The following is a 26,263-nucleotide window of genomic DNA, read 5'->3' as shown; positions in this document are numbered from 1 at the left end:
ATGTGAATAACCCTTTGTTTAAAAGGCAATTGCTGTCTAGCCTTATATACAAGAAACATATATATATAACACAATTTCTCGCCTGTTAATGTTTTTGGAAGCTCATTAAATATGTATATTACACACCGTTTGTTTAATATGATGTCCAGTATTTTTTATACTAAATGTACAGACGTTCCGAAAATAGCAACACTATAATACATGGGTCAAAGGTACATTGGGCGGGCAAACAAATGTTATTTATCACAAGGACATCCATCTCTAAAGCCGTATGACTGTCTCTCAAAAGGTAATTAAATTGACGCTTTGCGGAAGCAAAAACTCAAACGGTAGTGTACGATGATCACTTTCAAATCAATATGTAGCATAATATGGAGAGTTCTTACGTTTACAACTGATTTTAAGCGAGACTTAGAAAACCTCAACCATGCGCTCAATCTTATCATGACACCGCGGTCGATTAACTACTGAACAGTCGATAGCTATAATAAGCACACGACGAAGACAAATATCTTGCTGTACATATTATAAGTATCCAATTATTATTTTGGGATATGCTTTGAATGATAGATTACAATTAAATCCAGGTAGATTTACTCTGGCATTAAGCATATAACATGCATTATGACCAACTCGATAGTTTATGATCGCATTTTATGTGTCTGTCGTGTGACATAAAACATATCGAAAACTACAAGTTGAATACGACAACAAAAGAGAGTCGACACCAAACATTACAGTAGAGTTAAGTACAGTAAAGGTTTTCTTTTTGACCTATTACAGATATTCCTTCAACAACTATTTAAGGTCATATAATAGGCAAAATATTATTTGGTAAATAAGGTTAATTGCACCAATGGCTTAAATTTTAATATCACAATATAATAATTTAATTAAGTTAATGTATTAATTGTGTGCTCGTCTTTAATTGCAATTACATAGTAGAAGTTTTTCAGGGTGACATTTATCAAAAGTAGCAATAATGCTTAAATAAGCTGTAACAAACTAGAAATAAAATATTGTCATTCGCTCGTTGAAGGAAACATTTCGAATACGAAGATTGAATGCTAAATACTTTCGGCTGATGGATTGTTAAATTTCGCAAAATCCTAAAACATGTGTCTCATAATACGTTTTCACTTTAGTTTTAGTGAATACTTATACTTACTATACTTCGTTTTGAAGAAAGACTTAAAATGCGCAAAATTAGAATGTTAATACATTTCATACTTCGTGTTTAATGTGTTTTATATAAAATGCGGTGATTTTTCTATAAGATCCTATTATCATTAAACATATCTCCACGAGTGGCGGAGTCAAAAGTAAAAATCTACATTTTATATGGCAGCCTATCTATATCAATATGAATAACAATGCGCAAGATTATGACATTTGAGATTAAAATGTACTTTGGCGAAGTTCTCAGTGTAAACATTTTAGATTAGTCCAGCGCCCGTCGCATTGCGTAGTGCGTCAACTTTTTTTTCCATTCTAAAGGCTAGTTAATTTGCAGAGTCTTCATGACCACGTGATCAAAATGTTTATCTGCCTTATGCCTCGGCCAAGTTCTTGGTAATTTTGTGGTCAAAACCTTGTTCAAAGGTTCAATTCTTGTAATCAATCTAGAAGCCTTACTCATGACTCAATTTGGATGAGACTGAGTCCGATTGTATTGACAATATCAATGAAAACTTTGATTCTGGGTCAAGTATGGAAATAACGTAGGTCATCAGTAAAACAAACTTGACACCAATAAAAAGTATGACTTAATCTTGATAAAACTTAGTAAGAATGTTCATATTGGAAATATATCTGAAACGTTATATTCAGGGGCAATGGAGACAGAACATAGGTCACAACGCCGAATTTACGAAAAAAACATTTTACAAGTCTGTAGACCGCACGTTTGATGCAATCGTGATGACCCTGAGACAGAATATTAAACTTGACAATTTGTAGGTCAAGTTTAAAACTGGTTCAAGTGAAAACCTTATTACCGCTTAAGGAGCCATGTATATGACTAGTTTTTCTTGGAACTTGGACAGAATGTTTATCCCAAGAATGTTTTGGTAATATTATATCCGAGCTCGATTGGTCCAAACATAGGTAAATAAAACCCTTTTGCCACTTCATAAGATACAATTATGATGAATATGACAGAATATACTATTTGAACTGATAAAATTGGGGCTAAAACACGTAGTGTTGTTACGATTTTAGATGGTACATTTATGGTTCAATCTTGATGATACATGCTGAGAATGTGTATCTTGGTAATGTTCAAATCTTGATCAAGTCATTATTGTATCGAATTAAAATTTAATTTCTTGTTAAAAAAATACATAATTGGCTTGTGTTTGAAAACTTAATTGTTAGTCCCAAACACGAACTAATTCGTTCCAGTCCATTGAATATTAAGGTAATTTAAGATAAAACTAGATATAAAAAATAAACCTGCAAAAATAGCATTCTCTTATGTATATAGTGGTCTTTAACTAACTAAAGTTCTTCAAATCATGCTCCTGAGGTAAAAAAACGGTCCTCGTCACAGGGGTCATATGACTCATATTTACTTATTTTGTAAATAACTTACACAATCTTCTATGAAACGGCCGGAGTAAGGGGTTGAATTTTTTTGGGTGTGTAACATCGTATGGTGCTATTTTGTGCATGTTTACACTTTTTATTTCTGACTAAAAAATCATTTTTTCCTATTTGCAGTATCAAGATTTTCTAAAAAAAAAACTGGAACAATTATAAAACTCGCTCTGATTTGTTAAGCTGCTTCGATTCTCTGATTGGTCAATCCATATATTAATATTATATATTTTTCTTTACCTATGAGAAATACTGTTTCAGTCCATGTAATATCTTCCAAATGAAAAGCATGTTGTCATGTATCTGTATGCTATCGGGTTGTTGACAAAACTATCACTGGATGGCATTTGTAATTGATTGTATGATGAACATCCGAATTTCGGGTTTCGGTGGTAATTTTGAGCAAATACAAAAAATTCTCCTGTAACGTAAAGCACTGTCAATCCAACTATAATTTTTACAACCTAAACACACACACCAAGATTTTAAATATTGTTTACTGTTTTTAGAGGTCGCAACACGGGGAACAGTCGTAAACATGTGTTTCATAACATACGTGGGTAGTTACGTGCACTCAGTAACTTGTGATGAGATAGCAGGACCTTAAGGCCATTACAGGTTTAAGAGCTTTCCCATAGACAGGGTTTCAATTAAGTGTTCTGACACATTTTAGAACAGTGGGGGTAATTGTTTCCTGAAAGATATAAAGGTTAAAATTAGAACTTAGCACTTATGTTGCCTTTTCTGAAATATCTTTTAAACGATATACGGCGTTGATGTTGTAATGTTTGCGACCAGTGAAAGGAGATGGAATGAAGCGACCATGTATTGTAATGAAGGTAGTGAGTGACAATAAGATAATATATTTAAATGCATTAACAAATAAAAATGAGGAAGAAGAGGTGCAATTGTATGTTGTATTGTCAATAAGTATTGTAATAACAAGGTTTTCATAATTGAACGAGTAATACATTAGTTTCAATAGGAAAAGAAAACATATTCGCCACTGAAATACTTTGAACATAATTTTGGAATGAAATAAAAGATTATGTGTTATAATGTGCACAGATGTTAGTAGAATGTAAATATGAAATACTCAATATTGCAAGCATTGTAATGATATGCATTTTTTGCATCAAAACAGAATTTTATATAAAAAATGAACAAAACAAAATTCAAAGAAACATATTAACACTAATTAACGCAAATATGGATTATAATAAATCAAATACAGATATATTTCCAACACCTATATATTTCCTTAGTATCGCGGGCTACCGCCCCAAACCCCCGCTTTGTCGATAGTGGTAAACAACTGCGTACCGGTAAAGTGCAATCTAGCCTGTTTTTGTAGTGTTTAGTGTGGCCGCTATGACATGTAAATAATAGATTCTTTTAATTGTAGAGACATGTGATAAATGCTATACTGCTTCGTTAACTAAGGAGAAACGTTTCGATGTAATGTTTAGAGGATGTTTTGTATCATGACAGTTTTTAATTTATAGTATATTACATGTTATTTACAATATATTCATATTTCAGTTCAAATGATATGCATCAAATGTTTTGATCTGAGAACTAGACTACCGATGTTTACGGTGATTTTTGTTTTATTAGCAAATGCACAATTCGGGTTTATTCATTTCGGACCTATCATGAAAGACCGTCATCTAATGTCAAAAGTGACGTTAAACAGCTACGCCGAAGAACTAGTTTAACGTTTTACAAAAAGTAATCCAGTAATCCAGTAAATGGAACGGCGCAATGACTTGGAGACATGTAAAATGCCGTCCTAGTTTTTTTTGGCCGAGTTTGGGGATCTTTAAAAACGTTAACTGTATCTCCCTATAAAACGCAATAACTTAGATGTTAAAGGAACTAATCAACAGATTTTAAAAATGATATGTTTCCAACTTGTTTCGTAAATGAAAACAAAAATAAGAGAGCGAAATTACAATCTCATGACGTATACCGAAAATGCGGTTTTGCTTTTTATTAATCATCATTTAATAAAGACAAACATATAAACCTTTACGAACATTAATTACTTAAACTGGAAATTCAGCTTCGTTGATGATAATTTATATTTGAAATTGATAGATTTTAAAGCGTTAAACACGCGAACCGATTAAATAATTTGGAATATTTAAGTTGCTTTAGTTAAATATTGTTACAGCTCTTTGTTCAGTTAATTAGTGTATCAAATGTGTTGAACAATATCATAATAGCCCGGATGGCCGAGTGGTTAATGCGATGAACGTTATCAACATAAAAACACTTATATGAGACATTTGGGTATACGCTTTTTCTTTTTTCATATTCTTAAATAATATAAGTGTTATTATAATGGATATCTATGCCATATATAAATCTAGTTATTACAGACATGTAAAGACACACTACTTTAATAAAATCTCCAAGCTTTAATGAGAAATGAGAAATAAATATATTCACTGTGTCGCTATTCTTCAACTTGCTTAATTTAATCGAAAATGAAAAGTTACCAACGTTCAATGTGAACGTCTTTAATTGGCTTTATGAAGTCATAAATATATTTTAAGCACTCATACAAATTGTCATAAATGTACCTAACTATATATTTTACTGTGCAATCACTTGAATTCAAGTAATGATTATCTATAAATTGTAATCGCGATCATATTCACACCGTCTTAAACCTGTGCAAATGTAATTTTGAAAGAAAGGTTTTGGATATCAAATTATCTTTAGATAAATCTATCTAATGCTTTACCTGGCAGCTTGTTTATTGCACCAAGCATGTTCTCTAAATAATTTATAATAATTATGTTCGTTCATAGTAAAGTCATATAATTACTGTAGGGTAAAAGTTTGCAAACATTATATCTATGCAAAATTATCGATTACAACTAACTATTTAATTCCGAATGTTTGTTTAAATCTATGTTTATGTTGAGATTGTTTTTTAAGAGTGGCTTAGCGCCGTTTTCAATAGTATTCAAGTCATATCACAACGGAAATTTAACCAATTCGCACGTTTCCTGGATTTGCAGGTTTGCACTTTTTAGTGCACGCACGTATGCTAGTAACTGACAAGTTCTCTACTTGAATCAAGGGTACGAAAAGAAAAATGGCCGTAGAAAAAATCATTACAATTCTCTACAAAAGTAATGAGGCCGGGCTGGGTATCAAACCGATGATCCTCGAATGTGTTGTCTCCTTTCTGGCCAAACATGTACCGATGGTTGTTCTTTTGAAAAACATCAAACAACCGGTTTTAATTAACATAAACTGTAAAGTCATATATTGAATAACTTAACATATTTTCATCATAGCAGCAGTGTTTGTTGAGGGCTTATTTCCCTTTTCAACAGGGATATATTTCTTCCCTATACAAAAACATAAAATTTTCCTTAAACTATAAGCGTTAAAACATCTATTTTTTTGCTAACATTTGCTTAGTTTAGGGTCTTGAGCTCACCTGAGCACAACTTGCTCAGAAAACCTGGTGCCGATCCGTTTAAGAAAATGGCCGCCAGTGAGCTGCGTAATTTTCCTTATATGGCTATACAGAAACCTCATTTATACTCTTGATATCACAATTGGTTGCCGATCTCAATGAAACTGTTTTCTTTTTAAATTTGGACCTAGTTTGAAAAATGGTTCCGCCTGTTTGAAAAACATGATCACCTGGGGTTAGTTTGTTTTTCATCTATGTTTATGGAAGAATTTTTCAACACTATAACTGTAAAATTGTCACTTGTGTTCAAATGATTTTAATCCAGTATAAAAAGTAAAATTTACCCTTAAAATAGCCCAAATATTCAGGAAAAGAGACTACTTCAAACGTTAACCGCACATTTAAATTGACCGTTTTTTTTCAGCCTGAATGAGTCTCCTGTATGGTTTACATTTTCGTCAAAGCTTATTCAAAAGGGGTTAGTTACATTATTTTCTTAATTGCTGTAAGCGTTTAATATTAATTGTTGACATGTTAGAAAATACGAATAGATTGCGCTGCAAACAATTTTGCGAAATACATTCGCACCAACAAGAAAAAAACACACAACTACATTTGCCATATTTTTTGTGTGATTTAACAATCATTTGGTATGGTTTATTTTTCTCATATTTAATTCGCCAAATAGAAGTAGGAATTTAAGGTCTTAAATTTGTAATTACAGTTCCAAAACGTTTCGTAATCGACTTCAATCCCAATGATAATGATTTCTCAGGCTTTGAATTTACGAATTGCCAAAAATATAGCATTTTGGAGACGGATTTATACACCAGATATAACAATTTGATTCATATATTAAAATATTTTAAACTATATAGAAGTCCCTAGTCATTTTTATTATAACTGCAAAATGGTTTTATATTATTATTTGCGTTATACAATTGTATTATATTACATATGGATATGTAAAAAGTAGAAATAACGTCCAAATATGAAATTACCACAAAGCTTATGTTTTATATATCCTATTATTATCTTTCTAATACCTTATAAAGAAGTGAAACTCCAACTGCTGGAGCAGTATTGAATTCTCATTATAAACAATTAGTTGGTCCTTTTTTTTAGGCAAGTGACCGATTGCCCAAACAGAACAAAACAGCACAATACAGCACAATAGAAACCAACATAAACACAAAATATGAATAAAGCTGGGGTCACCGCCTTGGAAAGCATTGGGGGTTTAAACCGGTTATAGAGCGCTCAACCTCACACTTGGCCAAGCAATATTCATAATACATTTAAGTGTTAATAAAATTTAACGTCATAGCATTGTAACTCAAATTAAACAATAATAAAAGGGAATTAAAACGCATTAAATTTAATTACAATTTTATTACTCAATGGTATTGAAGATACCAGAGCAACAGAGTTACAACTTTTTGACGAACGATCAAATGAAAATACAAACAAGTGTCAACTACATTCCTTCTTTATGGAAAAAGATTTAAGAATATAGCGTCATTAAGTTAATATTTCAGATAATCATCGCGCAAATACAGGAAGAAGCAGCAATAATACATGTATAATTTGAAGAATATCTTAAACATGTCTAAAATACTTACAAGAATTTTCGATATCTGAAACAGAATAAAAGAAGTAATACCATGTGCCCGCAAAAACCATACATTTTATGTAACTTAAATTATAAGTGGAACAGATCTAGAAACACGTTTACTAATTGATATTTGCTTGTATGTCTTACATCAAATATCACACGTTAAACAACCCACAAATGAATCACCCGTATGTATCTTAATATAAAAAGTGACTGCTAAATAAAGAGACAGGAAAATAGACGCCGACAATTCATTTCTGCTATAATACATTTGATTATGCATCTGGGTTTGACGTATGCGAGTATTATTGATACTGAAGCTGTCAAAATAAAAAAGAGAACGCTACTGATACTATTTTACAAAGGTAAAAATCATATTTTTCAAATGTATGTACATTTATTTTTAAAATGCTACAACATATGTATCCTATCTCCTTCGACAGTAAATAGTGTTTACTTCTAACAATTTATTAAAATGAATCAAGAAGTATACTAAACATAGGCTTATAAAATGTTTGCAATAAGAACACATCCAATAAATCACTGGTATCGTTCATTTTTAAATTATTTATTTAAAGGCATAATAATGACATCAAATGCAAACAGTAACTCACAAATAGTGAGTTTGTGTTTATTTACTCGTTTGCATGTTTTTGTTAAGATTCAGCGTGACTTCATTCCGATTTAATTCCCCGTTTACTTAAACGTATTGTGGTCTTTTTTTACGTTTTAATTTCAAGGTTGTGTTATCTGAATAACCACATGTTCAAAAGGCAAGTTATGCCTTGTCATAAAAAAAAGCCAAAATAAATAATGAAATTTTTCACCTGTAAATTTTTCTGGAAATATGTATATTTAACACCGTTTGTTTAATATGATGTCCAGTAATTTTTTATACCTAACGCACGTTCGTTCTGAAAATGGCGACACCGGAATACAAGGGTCAAAGGGTCATAGGGCGGTGAAAAAATGTTATATTAAGAAACCTAGGCGTATTAAATTCAATAATAGTTCATATAAACAGCGAAGACTCAAATTCAGTATATTGTAAATATATCACAAGGGCATCCACCCCTTAACTTATAAGTTGTATGACTGTGTCTCAAAATGAAATTATTTTACGCTATGCGAAAGCAAAAACTTAAACGGTAGTGTTCGATGAACACTTTCAAATCAATATGTAGAAGAATGTAGAAATTCTTTGAAAGTGTAAACAACTGATTTTTAGCGATACTTAAAAAACCTGAACCACGAGCTCAATCTTATCATGACACCGAGGTCGAATGATTACTGAACACTTGATAGCTATAATAAGCACACGACGAAAGAAAAACATCTTGCTACACAGATCATAAGTATCAAATTACTATTTTGAGATATGCTTTGAATGATAGATTACACTTAAATCCAGGTAGATTCAATCTTAAAGCATTAAGCATATATCATGCATTATGACCAACTCTATACTTTATAATCGCATTTTATTTGTCTCTCGTGTGCAGAAATATCATTATGGCCTATATTATCGGAAATCATTGAACATCCATCGATCTTTTTAAAGTGCTTAAATTTAATATCTAAAAAAGTTTCGGAAACCACGAAATCATACTTGTGTCTTTATCCGTTCAAAATCCACCAATAAACAGTTGCTCACCGTTAAATATTTTACTCCATCTAGCCGCAATCTTTGGGTTAACAACACACAGGAGCTCGCTCACTGAAAATAATCAATAAGCTAAGTGCTTATATCAGAACAAAGGGTGTGTACTGATGATTGCATTAGTTATTTTAATATGATAACTCACTAAGATTAGTAATTTTCTCTCCAAATATTAACCATTACAAACTCATCAGCTGATTGAAGTACACGGTACATCGTTTACTGTATTAATTTTGTATTACCAATACATGACATGGAAATAAACCACATCAAAACAATAAAAACAGACACAAACTTTGAAATGAATTTATAAATAGCTAAAGTAACTTTACAAAATGCATTCGATAGGTATTTGAAAGCATTTAACATGTTGCCATATTTGTTGGCGATGTGATTAGAAAACAATGAATTGGTTTGCTTTCATAAAGGCGTATTTAATTTAAAATTCACGTTATTATCAATGGGATATACTTAATAAGTAAACTGTGCACGGTCAGGTCTGGTGGTTGTGAATACAATCACTACAATGATTATTTTAATCCAAAGCATTCCTAGATCTTATCGGTAAATCAAAAACTGGTTCGAATGTAAAACCTTAGTATTTCTTTTTTACACAACAAACATTTTACTTGTTCAATTCAAATGAAAATGATTCTTCTTTCAACTGAACATCTCAAAACAAAATTATATAGGTTATATAATAAGTAGGACGGTCAAGCGTTTTTGTTATTTTGAATACCATACATGGCTTTTTCCCGATTATATTAAGATGTTCGATAACATTTTTCTTTAAAAATATAAATGTAACTTAATTTCTCTCTACTGGACTGAATTTACCGAGTGTGATCGAATGTAGCGAAAGTAATCGAAAACTACACGTTGAATACAAACAAAAAAGAGAGTCGGCACGAACAATTAGAGCAGGTCGCGTTAGTTGAACTGTTTTCTTTTTCGACCTTTAAAAAAATATTCCTTCAACAACTAAATAAGGTCATATAATACGGAAAATAATTATTTGGTAAATAAGGTTAATTTCACCATTCGCATCAACTTTTATTTAACAATATAATAATTTAATTCTGTAAATGTATTATTTTTGTGTTAGTCATAAAGTTCAATTACAAAGTAAGTGTTTTTCAGGGTAACATTAATCAAAATAGCAATAATACTTAAAAATTCTGTAACAAACTAGAAATAAAACAATGCCATTCGCTAGTGGAAGGAAACATTTCGAAGACGTAGATTTAATGATGAATCCTTTCGGCTGATGGATTGTTAAACCTTCGCAAGATTCTAAAACAAGCCATGTGTCTAATAATGTGTTTTCACTTTAGTTTAAGTGAATATTTATAATAACTATAGTATGTTTTGAAGAAAGACTTAAAATGCGCAATGTTAGAATGTTCATGCATTTAATACTTCGTGTTTAATGTGTCTGATAGAATATTCGTCGATTTCTTTTTTAGAACCTACTATCATTAAACAAATATCCACGAGTGGCGGAGTCAAAAGTAAAAAATCTCTCTTTTATTTGGCAGCTTATCTACATCAATGGGAATAACAATGCGCGAGTTTTTTTTAATGATTTTAGATTTAAATGTACTATGGCGAAGTTCTCCATGTAACCTTTTGAGATCAGGCCAGCGCCCGTCGCATTGCGAAGTGCGTCAACTTTTTTCAACTCAAAAGGCCAGTCTTGATGACACGTGATCAAAATGTTTATCTGCCTTATGTCACGGCCAGGTTCTGGGTAATTGCTGGTCAAAACCTAGTTCAAAGGATCAGACCTTGTTACCACTATAAAAGCCGTTTTCATGACTCAATTTGGATGAGACTGATTCAGATTGTGCATCTTGACAATATCAATGAGAATTTCGATTCTGGGTCAAGTATGGAGAAAAGGTAGGTCATCAGTAACACCAACTTGACACCAATAAAAAGTATGACTAAATCAGAATGTTTATCTTGGAAATATATATGAAAAGTTGAATTCAGGGGCAATTGAGACCAGTACCTAGGTTACATCGCCGAATTTAAGGAAAATCATTTTACAAGTCTGGACACCGCACGTATTGTGCAATCTTGATGACCCTGAGATAGAATATTAAACTTGACAAATTGTAGGTTAAATTTAAAACTGGTTCATGTGAAAACCTTATTACCGATTAAGGAGCCATGTGTATGACAAAGTCTTCTTGGATCTTGGTCAGAATGTTTATCCCAAGAATGTTTAGGTAATATAATATACGAGCTCAATTGGTCCAACATAGGTAAATAAAACCCGTTTTTACTATGTTTCATAACATAGGTTTATGATGAATTTGACAGAACATAATTTTGAACTGATTAAGTAAGGGGTAACAACTAAGTCTTGTTACGGCTCTAGATGGTACATTCATGGTTCAATCTTGATGTTACATGGTCAGAAGGTGTATCTTGGTCATGTTCGAATCTTGATCAAGTCATTATTGTATCGGATTAAAATTTAATTTCTTGTTAAAAAAATACAAATTTTGACTTGTGTTTGAAAACTAAATTGTTAGTCCCAAACACGAACTTAAGTTTATTTATCTTCGACTAAATCGTTCCGGTCCATTGAATATTTAGGTCATCGAAGATAAAAATAGATATAACAATTAAAACTGCAAAAATCTTATCTTCTCTTATATATATAGTGGTCTAAAACTAAACTTCTTCAAATCACGCCCCTGAAGTAAATCAAAGCGCTGAAGGCACTGAAGTGTTCGCTATATCTTAGACGCACTTCAGTTTTCAAAATTATGTTATAGCTTTTTATATCGCAAGTTTGAAATGAACACAACCCATTCAAATTTATAAAGAATGAGTCTTTAAGCACAGGTCGAGATTTGTGTGCACTGTTTATCCTCATATTTATGTCATAGAGATAACTTAGACAAAATAACAACAATATGTCTCTTTTTTCACAATTGGTTGCTACACCGGCAACCATCTTTAGAATTGTGTTTCCTTGCTTAACAAAAACAAGCCTTTAATCATGTTCATGTTGTGTTATGTGTTTCTATTACTGTATGTAGTTTCTTTAAATTATTGAGCAACAATTTTGCCAACATGACAGACTTTTAATGCAGCATTAAGCCCCGTTTTCCCTGAAAGCAGCCAATATGTACAGATTTCAATGATAAACTGGCAAATGTCAAGCTGTTAAAAACTCAAGACTGAACAATATCGTTGAACAAGCTCTTTAACCTTATACATGCTGTCTGCTACAGTGTAGACAGGCATTGGTTATCTGTACTAGCTGCAGTTGTCGTCCCTATCGTAGTTAAAGCAGAGTGATTTGCAAAACTGCCTCTCTACTTTAGCGTGAGCTAACGCTCACACTAAAAACTGGCCTTGTCACAGGGGTCATATTAATCATATTTACTTCTTATGTAAGTAACTTACAAAATCTACTATGAAACGGCAAGAGTAAGGGGTTGAATTTTTATTTAATATTAAAGTTTTGTGTGCAATATCGTATGGTGCTATTTTTTGTATGCTTACCTTTTTATTTTCGACTAAAATATCAGTTTATTCTATTTTCAGTATCAATAAGATTACCTCCAAAAAAACTGGATCAATTATTAAACTCGCTCCGATTGGTTAAGCTACTTCGATTCTCTGATTGGTCAATCTATATTTATATTATAAAACAAAAATTCCCATGAGAAATACAGTTACAGTCCGTGTAATATCTACCAAAGGAAAAGCATTTTGTCATGTATGTGCTGTAGTCTATCGGTTTGTTGACGGAACTATCACTGGATATCATTTGTAATTGATTGTATGATTAACATCCGAATTTCGGGTTTCGGTGGTAATTTTGAGCACAAACAATACATTTTCCTGTAACGTTAAGCATTGTCAATCAAACTATAATTTTTTAACCTGAACACACACACCAAAATTTTTAATATTGTTTACTGTTATGAGAGGTCGCAACATGGGGAACAGTCGTACTCATGTGTTTCGTAACAAACGTGGGTAGTTTCGTGCACTCAGTAACTTGTGATGAGATAGCAGGACCTTAAGGCCAGTAAAGGTTTAAGAGCTTTCGCATAGACTGTGTTTCAAGTAAGTGTTCAGACACATTTAAGAACAGTGTGATAATTGTTCCCTGAAAGATATAAAGGTTAAAATTAAACTAAGCACCAATGTACTACTTTTTTGAGTTTTAAAAACTAGCTAAATGTTTTACAAAAAGTAATCAAATAAATGGAACGGCGCAATTACTTGAAAAAATCTAAAATGCTTCCCAGCTTTTTTGGCGGAGTTTAGGGCTATTTAAAAACTTTAAGTCTATTTCCCTATAAAACTTAATAACTTCGATGTTAAAGGTACTAATGAACAGATTTAGAAAATGATATGTTTCAAATATATAAAGAGAACAAAATTACAATTGTATGATGTATACCGAAAATGCGGTTTTGCTTATTATTAATTATCATTTAATAGACAAACATATAAAGCTTTGCAATAACTTAAACTGGAAATTCAGCTTCGTTTATGATTATTTATATTAGAAATTGATGATTTTAAAGTGTTAAACTCGCGAACAGATTAAATAATTTTGAATATGTATGCTGCTTTAGTTAGATTGTGTTACAGCACTTTGTTCAGTTAATTAAAGTATCAAATGTGTTGGCAAATATAATATAGTTCGGATGGCCGAGTGGTTAATGCGATGACCGTTTTATCTACAAAAACACTTATCCCAGACATTTTGGGTACACCCTTTTTCTTTTTTCACATTTTAAATTATATAAGTGTTATTATAATCGATATCTATGCCAAAGTCATATATAAATCTAGCAATTACAGGCATGTAAAGACAGACTTAAATAAATTCTCCAAACTTTATGGAGTAATAAAAATAATGAGTAATAAATATATTTACTGTGTCGCTATTCTTCAAGATGTTTAACTTGATAGAAAAAGAAAAGTTACCAACGTGCAATGTTAACGTCTTTTATTGGCTTTACGGTAGTCATAAATATATTTTAAGCACACATACAAATTGTCATAAATGTACCTAACTATATATTTTACTGTGTAATCACTTGAATTCAAGTTTTACTTATCCATAAATTTTAATCGCGATCATATTCCAACAGTCTAAAATATGTGCAGAGGTAATTTTGAAAGAAAGGATTTGGTTATAAAAAGACCCTTAATAAAATCTTTACTTAGCAGCTTGTTTATTGCAGCAAGCATGTATTCGTATTTATAATTAATAAATATGTTCGTTCATCATAAAGTCATATAATTACTGCAGGGTAAGAGTTTGCAAACATTATATCTATGCAAAATTATTGATTCCATTTAACCATTCCGAATGTTTGTAAAAATCTATGTTTATGTTAAGATTGTTTTTTAAGTTTGGCTTATCGCCGTTTTTAATAGTATTTCAGTCATATCACAACGGAAAATTGACCGATTCGCACGTTTTCTGGATTTGCAGGTTTGTCACTTTTTAGTGAACGCACGTATGGCAGTAATTGAAAACTTCTCTACTCGAATCAAAGGTAAGAGAAAATGGTCGTAGAAAAAAAACATAGCAAATCTCTACACAAGTTATGAGGCCGGGCTGGGTATCAAACCGATGATCCTCGAATGTGTTGTCTCATTTCTGGCCAAGCATGTACCGATCGTTGTTCTTTTGAAAAACATCAAACAACCGGTTTTAATGAACAGAAACTGAATAGTCATATATTGAATAAATTAACATATTTTCATCATAGCAGTAGTGAGTATTGAGGGCTCATTTTCCCTTTTTTTATAGGGATATATTTCCTCCCTACAAACAACATAAAATTCTCCTTACACTATTAGCGTTAAAAAATCTATTTTTGAAACATTGGTACGTTAAGGATCTTAAGCTCACCTGAGCACAACTTGCTTAGAAAACCTGGTGCCGGTCCGTTTAAGAAAATGGCTCCAGTGGGCTGCGTAATTTTCCTTAAATGGCTATACAGAAACCTCATTTATACTCTTGATATCACAATTGGTTGCCAATCTCAATGAAACTGTTTTCTTTTTAAATTTGGGCCAAGTTTGAAAAATGGTTCCGCCTGTTTGAAAAACATGATCACCTGGGTTAAGGGTAATTTTTTCATCTATGTTTATAGTAGAGTTTTTCAACACCATAATTGTAAAATTGTCGCTTATGTTAAAATTGTTTTAATCCAGTATAAAAAGTAAAATTACCCTTAAAATAGCCCAAATATTCAGGAAAAGAGACTACTTCAAACGTAAACCGCACATTTAAATTGACCGTTTTTTTTCAACCTGAATGAGTCTCCTGTATGGTTTACATTTTCGTCAAAGCTGATTCAAAAGGGGTTGCCAGTTGTATTTCTTAATTGCTGTAAGCGTTTAATATTTATTGTCGACATGTTAGAATAGATTGCGCTGCAAACACTTTTGCAAAATACATTTGCACCAACAAGAAAAACACACACAACTACATTTCATATATTTGTGATTTTAACAATCATTTGGTATGTTTAATGTTTCCCATATACTTTTTAATTCGTCAAATAGAAGTAGGTATTTATTTTATTTAAGTCTTAAATTTGTAATGACAGTTCTAAAACGTTTCGTAATCAATTTTTATCCCAATGATTTCTCAGGCTTTGAATTCACGCATTGCCAAAATTATATAGCATTTTGGAGGTGCATTTATACACAAGACATAACAATTTTGATTAATAAATTAAAATAGTTTATACTATTTAGAATTCATGTGTCCTTTTTATTATAAATGCAAAATGTTTTATATTATTATTTACTTTATAAACATTGTATTAGATTACATATGAATATGTAAAAAAAAATGAAATAACGTCCAAATATGAAAATACCACAAAGCTTATGTTTTATATATACTTTTACTATCTATGTAATATATGTATAATTTGAAGAATATCTTTAACATGTTTAAAATACTTACAAGAAGAAGATTCAAAATCTGAAACAGAAAATATAAAGTTTAACCATGTGCCAACAAAATCAATACATTTTATGTAACTTAAATTATAGGTGGAACAGATTTCGAAACACGTTTACTAATTGATATTTGCGTCTATGACTACCATCAGATGTCACACGTTAAACAACCCACAAATGAAATTTCCGTATTTATTATATACCTATGTAATGCTTTTAACAAAATACAGGTTGTATCAATCGTTGAAATAAATCCCGTATTATGCTTCTCGCTGTTTTCCGATCCGTATTACCATACTAGCCGGACTACTTTCTTTGAACCATTTAATGACGTCACATTATGACCACCTTAAATAGGAAACCCCTATTTTATATAACGGAATATATTACGTAGTACATCATGTGACGTCATTTCTGTGACGAAACACAATGTTGCATTTAAACTCTCTGGAATATTAGGACATGTCGGACGTGGTGTTTTTTAACAGTAAACTGTTTGTTTAAAACATCGAACGAGTGCAAGACGTATTTCAGAGTGAGTATTTATCATGCATAAATGTAAATTTCGATAGGAATACAATAAAATTGTGTGGTTTAAACTAAGTTTCGATAAAGGCATGGACGAATAGAAGTGAAAGTGCATATCGTTTCAACGTTTTTGTTATTATAATTGGATTTAAGCTGTCAACTAAATTGTTATAAAAATTGGATTAGCAATGGCATTAAGGTAAGCGTGTCGGAAACCTGTGTTTTCCCGGTTCAAATGTTTACACGTTAATTTACATAAACTCTATTCATACGCGTCTTAAATAAACTATGGCGTACCGTTTAAGTCATTATTTTGTCAGTTTTGTTAAAGCAAAAAATTCAATTGTTAAATGTTTTCGTTAGTTGTTGTATATAATAAAGGAATATTACGCTAGTCATTTGTTCCAAGAGTTTGTATCAGTCTCGTGGCTTGTGCTATTTCTCATCACACTCGAGGCTCCGCCTCTCGTGTAATACGTCATCACACAAGCCTCTCGACTGATACAAACTCTAGGAACAATTGACTAGCGTAATATTCCGCATGTATCTTAATAGACAAAGCGACTGCCAGATATAGAGACTGTAAAATCTTTACAATCCATTTCTGCTATTATACATCTGGTTATGCATCTGGGTTTGACGTATGCGAGTATTATTGATACTGAAGTTGTCAAAATAAAAAAGAAAACGGTTTTGATACTATTTTACAAAGATAACAATCATATGTATACACATGTATGTAGATCTACATTTATTTTTAAGATGCTTCTAAATATGTATCTCTTTTGACAGTAAATAATGTTAACTTCAAACAATTATTTATAATGCATCAAGAAGTATACTTAACATAGGCTTATAAAATGTTTTGCAATTAAAACACACCCAGTAAATCACTGGTATCGTTCTTTTTTAAATTATATAGTCAAAGTCAAATGCAAACAGTAACTCACAAATGGTGAGTTTGTGTTTATTTGCTCGTTTGCATGTTTTGTTAAGATTCAGCGTGACTTTAACCCGATTTAATCCCCCGTTTACTTAAACGTATTGTGGTCGATTTTTTAACGTTTTTAATTTCAAGATTGTGTTATCTGAATAACCATATGTACAAAAGGCAATTAATGCCTTGTCATAGATACAAATTAGCCAAATAAATAATACAATTTTTCACCTGTACAATTTTCTGGAAGTTCATTAAATTGTAAATATATCACATGGACATCCATCCCTAAAGCTCTGTGACTTTCTCTCAAAAAGGCAATGACATTATTTGACGCTATGCGGAAGCAAAAACTCACACGGTAGTATTCGATGATCACTTTCAAATCAATATGTAGCAGAATATGGAGAATTCTTGGAGAGTGCATGCAGCTGATTTTTTTGCGAGACTTAGAAAACCTGAACCACGAGCTCAATATTATCATGGCACCGCGGTCGATTAACTACTGAAAACTTGACAGCTATAATTAGCACACGACGAATAAAAACGTCTTGCGCATAGATCATAAGTTTCCAATTATGATTTTGAGATATGCTTTGAATGATAGATTACAATTAAATCCAGGTAGATTCAGTCTTAAAACATTAAGCATATAACGTTATGATCAACTCTATACTTTATGATCGCATTATATAAGTCTCTCGTGTGCAGAAATATCATTATGGCCTATGTGTCCATATAATTGGAAATCATTGAACATCCATCGATCTTTTTAAAGTGCTCAAATTTAATCAGGTTCGGCAACCACGAAATCATACTTTTGTCTATATCCGTTTACAATCCATCAATAAAAAGGTGCTCACCATCAGATAATTCATTCCATCTAGTCACAAGCTTTGGGTCTAAAAATCTCAGTAGATCGCCCACTGAAAATAATCTATAAGCTATGTGATAATATCAGAACAAATGATATGTTAGTACTGATGATTCCATTAGTTATAATAACATGATAAATTTGAAAGGTCAGTAATTTTCATTCCAGATATTAACAATTACAAAACTTCTCAGCTGACTTTAGTACAAGTCTCATCGTCTGTTGCATTTATTGTGTAATACCAATATATGAAATGGAAACAAAAAACATCAATTCAATAAAAACGGACATATATATTAAAACGAATGTATAAATAGTTAAATTAACTAAAGGAAAAATATTCGATAGAGATTTGAAAGCATTCTACACGTTATGCCATATTTTTGGCAATGGGAGTAGAAGCCAATGACTTTGTTTGTTTTAAAAAGCGCGTATATAATATATCCTTCACGTGGTTATCAATGTGATATACTTAATAAGTAAACTGTGCACGGTCAGGTTTGGTCTGTGTGAAAACAATTACTAAGAAGAGTATTGCAGTCAAAAGCATAATTGCGTAAACCTTATCGGTTCATCAAAAAAAAGGTTCGAAGGTGAAAGCTTTCTATTTCTATTTTACACAAATGACATTTTACCTGTGCACAGTAAAGTAAACATGATGTCTCTTTTAAGTGAATATCACCAAAGAAAAGGATAAAGTATTATAGGTAGGACGTTCAAACACGTTATTTTTACAAAGTTAGTGTTGTTCAGGGTGAAATTTATCACAACAGCCATAATACTTAAAAAACCAAAAAAATCTAAACATAAAATAATGTCATCGCTCGTAGAAGGTTGATTTTGAAGAATTGGATTGATTTGTTGCCGATTTCAATAAAACTGTTTTTGTTAAAATTGGCAACAATTTGAAAATGGTTCCGCCAGTTTGACAAACATAACCACCTTTGGGTATGTTAATTTTTCATCTATATCTATGGTGGATTTTCGTACCAAGTTTGGAACTTCTTTCGGTAAGTAGAAAAATATGGCGTTTTTAGGGGCAGTGCAGTTTTTTTTTTTAATGCGGCTCAAGTGAAACTGGATCCACACTATAGAAGTTAAATAATTTGTTGGCCCAATCTTCATGACACTTGCTCAGAATATTTGTTGTAATTTTTTATTTGCTGAGTTTTAAAATGGTTCTGGTCCGTTGAAAAACAAGAGCTGCGATGGTCAGGGCAGTGTTTTTTACTATAATTATAATAGTGAAACCAATTTAACACTCTAAAAAGTATTTCTTATATAATTTTGTTAAATCATTTAAGCATACTGCATTTTATTTTCCTACTTATGAATTCATTCTATCTAGCGCGGAAAAAGACATTTAAATGTAAAAACATCGCTTTTAATACAAACGCATTCGTTACCGTAATGAACAATTCAGAATTCGATTAAATCTCCGATTTACATGAATGAAATTGATATTTATTGTGATTGCGTTGTTCGACTGTTAACGACTTGTTAAAGGGATCTTTTCACGCTTTGGTAAATTGACAAAATTGAAAAAAGTTGTTTCAGATTCGCAAATTTTCGTTTTAGTTATGATATTTGTGAGGAAACAGTAATACTGAACATTTACCATGGTCTAATATAGCCATTATATGCATCTTTTGACGATTTTAAAACCTAAAAATTATAAAGCGTTGCAACGCGAAACGATTGAATAATTTGGAGAGTTCTGTTTTTGTCGTTAAATTTGGTGAAACTACGAATATTGCTTATATAAGGTATAAAATACGTCAAGTATGTGTACTCGGCGGAATAGCTCAGTAGGCTAAAGCGTTTTTACTTCAGGACTCTGGCAGGACTCCAGGGGTCACTGGTTCGAAACCTGCTCCGGGCAATGTTCTTTTCCTTTTTTAAATTTTATTCTTGATTTTTTACTAGGCCTTTACGATCCAATGTTTTCATTTATCAATATAAAGCATTTAATGAATAAGTTAAAAAATGCCAAAATCTGTGAAAAGGCCCCTTTTACGATTGCATGGTCAATATAACTTTTCCAGTTCGTGTACATGTTTTTATTCTTTAACAATAGACTCTTTTAAAATATTGAAAACAACTACTTTTCATATGCAACCATGACATTTGATTTACATGATCGATACACTCAAATTTATGTTATATATAAATGTGTCCGCCTGTTCTTTACATTGAAAACAAAATTCGCACCACAATTCATTTCATCGCTGATTTTCGTTTCTAAATACATTACTTCTTTTATATACCTTGATGTCAAAAGATAAACGTTATATAAATGTGGCCCATTTCGTCACGAATTTAGAGTACAATAAAACAAAATAAAACATTAATATATTCACCTTTTGTAGTGTTTCGTTACATGTGCGAGTTAAAATTTAATACATGGTATTAATATAATGTTGCTTACCTATTAGTTTTATGCAGTCTTTAATTACGTCATAACGTTTCATAACCAGCAGATAACCCAAGAAAGTTTCAATTGTGTAGCCGCAATCATTCAATCGGTCAAATAACCTCCCAGTCGGACTTTGTTCTTGATTCTACAAAAATATTTTTATATGCAATAAGGGCTTACATGAAAAAAATCCTCTTCGAAGTAACTCAGATATAGCTGTGGTATATGATAAGAACGATATTGCATGACGATACTATAAACTAAGATAAACTGAAACATCTTTTAAAAATTAAAATGGAATACCGGGATTTTATAAGTTCGTAAAACATTTGTTTTTAATAACGTGTTGTTATATATTTTAATGGCCCTTATATACATGTATATACATATTACGAAGGCGAAGCAGGCCTTTGTTTTAAAACACAGTTTCAAGAACAGTAACACATGAATATATATTTGATGATGATAATTTAGAACATTTATGAAATTGGGGAATATTGTAAGTCTTTAGTATAGTAAATCGAACACATGTTTCGATTTCGAGATTACTATCGTAAAGTGATGTCCCTTAATTGTTTCCCTGCATTAAAATTGTTCGAGCCGGGAAAAGAACTTACCACAGAGCTTATAAAAACCTGTCTTTCTCTCAGAAATCGTGGCATTTATGTCACGACTCCCACGACTTACAGTGGGAACTACATAAACCTTTCGTGGGAATAAGTTAGTAAGTCATTGGAACGACAACGTTAGTCACGGAAACGAGTAGGCAAGTCATGGTTAAGACTTAGTAGCTGCTCATTTAATCGACATATATAAGTCGAAGAACGACTTTATAACTAGTTGGGTTGGGGTAGCTTATTCGTTTCTATGACATAGTTACTAACGGAATCGAGACAACTGACCCCCGGCTATGACATATCAATATAAAATCAGGTTTAAAAAATTACTGGCACGAGGTGGAATGACATATTTCGCACATAAATCGGACAGAATAGCGATTGTATTGTGATTATTTGATTATTTCGTTTCCACGATTTGTTTATCTCGTTCCCATTATTTACTTAGGCATTTCAAATAGGAAGAAATGTCCTTTCTTGTTGTTTGGTTGGTTAAGTCGTTACCTCGACTTACTTATTCGTTTCCTCTACTTCCTCAGTGGTGGAAACGACATAAATAAAGACAAACATCAAAACACCAGTGCCACCGCTCTCGGCGGGTTGGTTTAACTTTGATAAATTGTAGTCATATGTTGTGTTTGTTTTGCGCAATGTCGAAGTAGATTAAATGATTCTTAAAATTCGAAATCTGCGCCTGCCGTAGTCAAAGAAATTTAAGTGACCCGAGTTAATGATTTCAACCGGTAGCGAGTGAAGCTTAAATACTTGCAGAGATGTAAATACTACTCAAGCAGTAGTGTAGTTGAATGGAATGCTGATGCTTTAAGACATGTTTCAGAGTTACTTTATATAACGAACACATCGAGCATTGCCAGTAGATTTTCCAGTTCTCCGCCGTTGCGTGAATTAGTCAAGACAACGGGACGACCGAGAAAAATGCAAAACCTTTAGAACCTTTCTGCATTTATTACAACCGGGTGCAATAGTGCGAGGCACTTTTTCACAGACCTTACGTATACCACACGTTCTCCACATAAAGTTTCAACTAATGCGCGAGTCAAAGAGATGCTTCTGATCTCGAGAAAATGCAGACAAAGATTACACCCTGCTCACCCTTAACAGCTGATCCTCCTGAGAAATATTGACAATTGGATAGTGGCTGGGTCAGATGTGAATGTTCATGCATTTGAGGCGGTTGGGAAAAGATCATTCTAGATACCATAGGAAAGTCGACCTTAAATTAAACATTCAAGAGAAAAGACAGAGCAAAACTCTTGGGAAAAGCTCCGGTGCAAAGAATGCGTATAACCACGCCATTGCTTCTGCCCTTCTGTTCTAGCATTTCCGTTTCCATTGACGACGTATTGTCGTATAAGCTGAGCCCCCATCTCCCCCTACCCTCTTTGAAGCCACGAACATACTTCGTTAAGCAGATATGCATCAGATAGCTCAGGCTATTAGAGATCATGCTGCAGACGTATCAAGTGAAGCTGTGATGAACTGCATTCCTGAAATAGGTTGTTAAATGCTTGATGGTGGCTCATTGCTACATTGTTTACCATGGAAAAATGGCAAATCAAATATCGCAGTAGCCATGTCTATTTTACTATAAAGCATTTCGGACAAACGACAGTGGTGTTCAATGGCTACGGAGACTGTCCTTCTACACATACACCAGGGACGATGAAAACACGTGAACCCTATTGCAAGGTTTACCAAAGAAACATAATGCTCATGCAAAAAGATGCATTTTTGACTTGCGATAAAAAACAAGGCAGGCATGATTGCTCTCATCTGCACAGCCCTGACTCAAAAGGTTGTAAAAGCAACAATGGAACGATCCCGTCATACCATCACAACATGGGTAGGCGAGGGTACAGATTTGCTAACTCGAGCTGTGATTGAATTTCAAGGATTTCGGCATTGGAATAAAATCAGTCTTTCGGACATTAGCGAAACCTGTTCCTGTCATGAAGTCATGTGCTAGTTCATTGCTCCTTCAAACCACGTCTGAAATCTTGGAAAATACTTGATAGTGGATCTTTTTATGCCAAGTCTAATGATTGCTTAGATGATTTCTTAGAATCACTGCGGCATAATCTTTTCACAAGGAAAGTGGCTACTGCCGAAACATTTGTCACTGGACCCAGTTGTTCGAAACCTGGGTAAATTTTAACCCTGGCATAAACGTCGGATACATTTAACCAAGGGTTAATTTTTTTGGTTAAGTGCTGTTGCATACTGTAAGTTAAAATTATCCAGCGTTTTGTCTGGATAAGTTTAACCCTGGTCTAAAGGTTGGTTATAATGTATCCATGTAAACAAACAAAATGGCCGAATGTTATTTGTATCGTAATCCACGTAAGAATCGCCAACATTCTTTGAATGTTGTGTTAAATGGCGATGAAATGCGGAGTCGATATCGGTTCAAATGAAAATGTTGATAGAGTTTGTAATTCAAATGGCGGAAATATCGAAAGATCGACAAAGCGTTCAATGATTATATACCATGCTCGCTATAACGTTTACAAATGGCAGGTTCGAAATAATTCGTTTTCTTTACGCTCATGATCGCGTTAATGGTTAATTATAAACGTTTTCATTCGCAATTTATTTACAGAATCACGACAAATGTCAAATACAACACAGAAAATACATAGTTGTTTCATTGATCTATAAACATGTAATGGATTGAATATAACTGATCTAAAATTAACGATTTTATAATATTATTAAATCTTTTTCCCAGAATATGAAATCCTATTTATAGCTTGACGACATGTCGGCAATTTTACTCTTACAATGGATTATGTGATCTGTGTTTAAGTTAACCAGTGGATAAATTTACCCAACATGGATAGTTATCCAGCCTGTGTTAATATTTCCAGCAACACATTGATCCTGCCTGGTTAGTTACCCAGCTTGGATAACTTTAACCGGCGGTTAGCGTTAACCAAGGGGTTAAATAACCTAGTGTACGAACAACGGAACGACTTCCCCAACATTACATAGCAAATGCTTATACTATTATCTCATAGAGTGGAAGGAGATTACAAATTATATGAAACCGACGAAATGGCGATGGAAACATGGCAATGAGCAATTAATTTCAATCATAACCCATAGCAATGCTGCACCTAAAGAAATGTTGAAAATCATCCATTGTAACTGTTCTGTAGAATCACGGACTCTAGATCAGACGGATATGAATCGGGACCGTATTGGTAAATAGCTTGTCGATACTTTGTCACGTGACCGGTAGCTATCGTTTAGCGTACATCGAAGCGCCGATGTTATACATGTTGATGTACCCACTCACGTCTTTTTTTTATATATCGTTTGTGACTGCGTCCGATAACTTGTAAATATGCCAGGGAATTTAAATATATTATACCAAACTTTTATTGCAATACTTAATCTAGTGTTTCAATGACGGTTTCGACATGTGAACTAAGTATTCACTATGCATATAATTGATTGTAAAATCATTGAAAATAACGATGTTGCAATGTTATGCGACAAGAATTCATAAATGTATACAGTTATGGTAACAGATTAAACACTACTAATGCAAGTTGAGTATTGCCTACCTGACATTTGACGGTATCAATAAAGTCTTCTTGACCTGCCTGTTTGGCGAGACCAGTGAAGTCATCAAAAATGTCCGTAGGAATATTGTCGATTTCAACCTTCAACCGCATGCCTTTTCTATCTAGATACTTTGACAGCTTTAGTCGTGTCTCTTTCCGAAGCGCACTTAAAGGAACCCCGTCATATTCCTGATTTGCTGAAGTGGCCATTTCTCTTCTTAGACCACGAAATTGTAAAAATAACTTATCTATTATAAAATTATGTTTACTTTGTGGTTAGTAATTAAGATATTACAGTAATTAAATAAATATCCACTATTTTTTAAGAATATATATGCAGACACGTTTAATATTCACTGAATCAGTAATCATACACATCTGTTAACATTATTCTGTTATTGGATACGTAAAGTTAAACATACGAATACTAGGCAATTTTTTACCTATATTTATGCTATTGTATTAATGATTTGCTTGACTCAACACGTTGTACAACGAGATAAGTTAAACATTAAGTAGCGATTGATTTTTCGATAAACTTATTCTGATACCCGCTCTATACTGTACATTATTAAAGTTTAACACTGTATGGCGACATAACGTTGCGTTATATTGGGATCAATTAAACGATTAAGCAAATACGTGTCCTTTTGTGCAGGGTAATTTTATGGCGTTGTGTATAAGATTAAAGCTTAACTTAATTGATTTGCTCGTCATAACTCTGAATTGTATAGTTTTGTTTTAAAAAACCTCACAAACGCGTTTGTATGGCAGCATAGAAACGCATACAGCACGTGTTAACAGTTTGGCCAAATGATCGTTTTCGAAGAAAGTTCTCATAGATTTAAAACATAACGTTTGCTCTATATTGAGAGAAGCGAAATGCCACTCCTGTCTAAGAAATGTTAAACATATATATACTAGTTTTTATCCCATCATCAGACGTGCATTGTCGAAATAAACCACTGTGGAATAAATTTTCCTCTATTTCAGCAGTGCTGAAATATAGCTGTCACGCGC

At 32.5% G+C, this 26,263-nt stretch overlaps 1 protein-coding gene across 1 annotated transcript in view; it reads right to left on the bottom strand.

Moving 5' to 3' along the window:
• The window catches only part of LOC127831872 (myeloid differentiation primary response protein MyD88-like), a 38,335-nt gene extending 12,681 nt beyond the window's left edge, over positions 1 to 25,654 (bottom strand). The window contains exons 1-6 of the mRNA XM_052356945.1: positions 25,244 to 25,654; positions 21,049 to 21,181; positions 18,610 to 18,672; positions 16,286 to 16,303; positions 9,307 to 9,369; positions 7,660 to 7,674 (exon numbers count right to left, since the gene is read on the bottom strand). Coding sequence (XP_052212905.1) covers positions 7,660 to 7,674; positions 9,307 to 9,369; positions 16,286 to 16,303; positions 18,610 to 18,672; positions 21,049 to 21,181; positions 25,244 to 25,453 — 502 coding nt within the window. The 5' untranslated portion in view covers positions 25,454 to 25,654. The remainder of the gene's footprint in view (positions 1 to 7,659; positions 7,675 to 9,306; positions 9,370 to 16,285; positions 16,304 to 18,609; positions 18,673 to 21,048; positions 21,182 to 25,243) is intronic.
• Positions 25,655 to 26,263: the final 609 nt, after the last annotated feature.

The sequence above is a fragment of the Dreissena polymorpha genome, chromosome 5 (assembly GCF_020536995.1).
Source record: "Dreissena polymorpha isolate Duluth1 chromosome 5, UMN_Dpol_1.0, whole genome shotgun sequence".
Classification (NCBI taxonomy): domain Eukaryota; kingdom Metazoa; phylum Mollusca; class Bivalvia; order Myida; family Dreissenidae; genus Dreissena; species Dreissena polymorpha.
The sequence above is the reverse complement of the archived record's forward strand: the minus strand, read 5'-3'. Positions and strand labels throughout refer to the sequence as shown.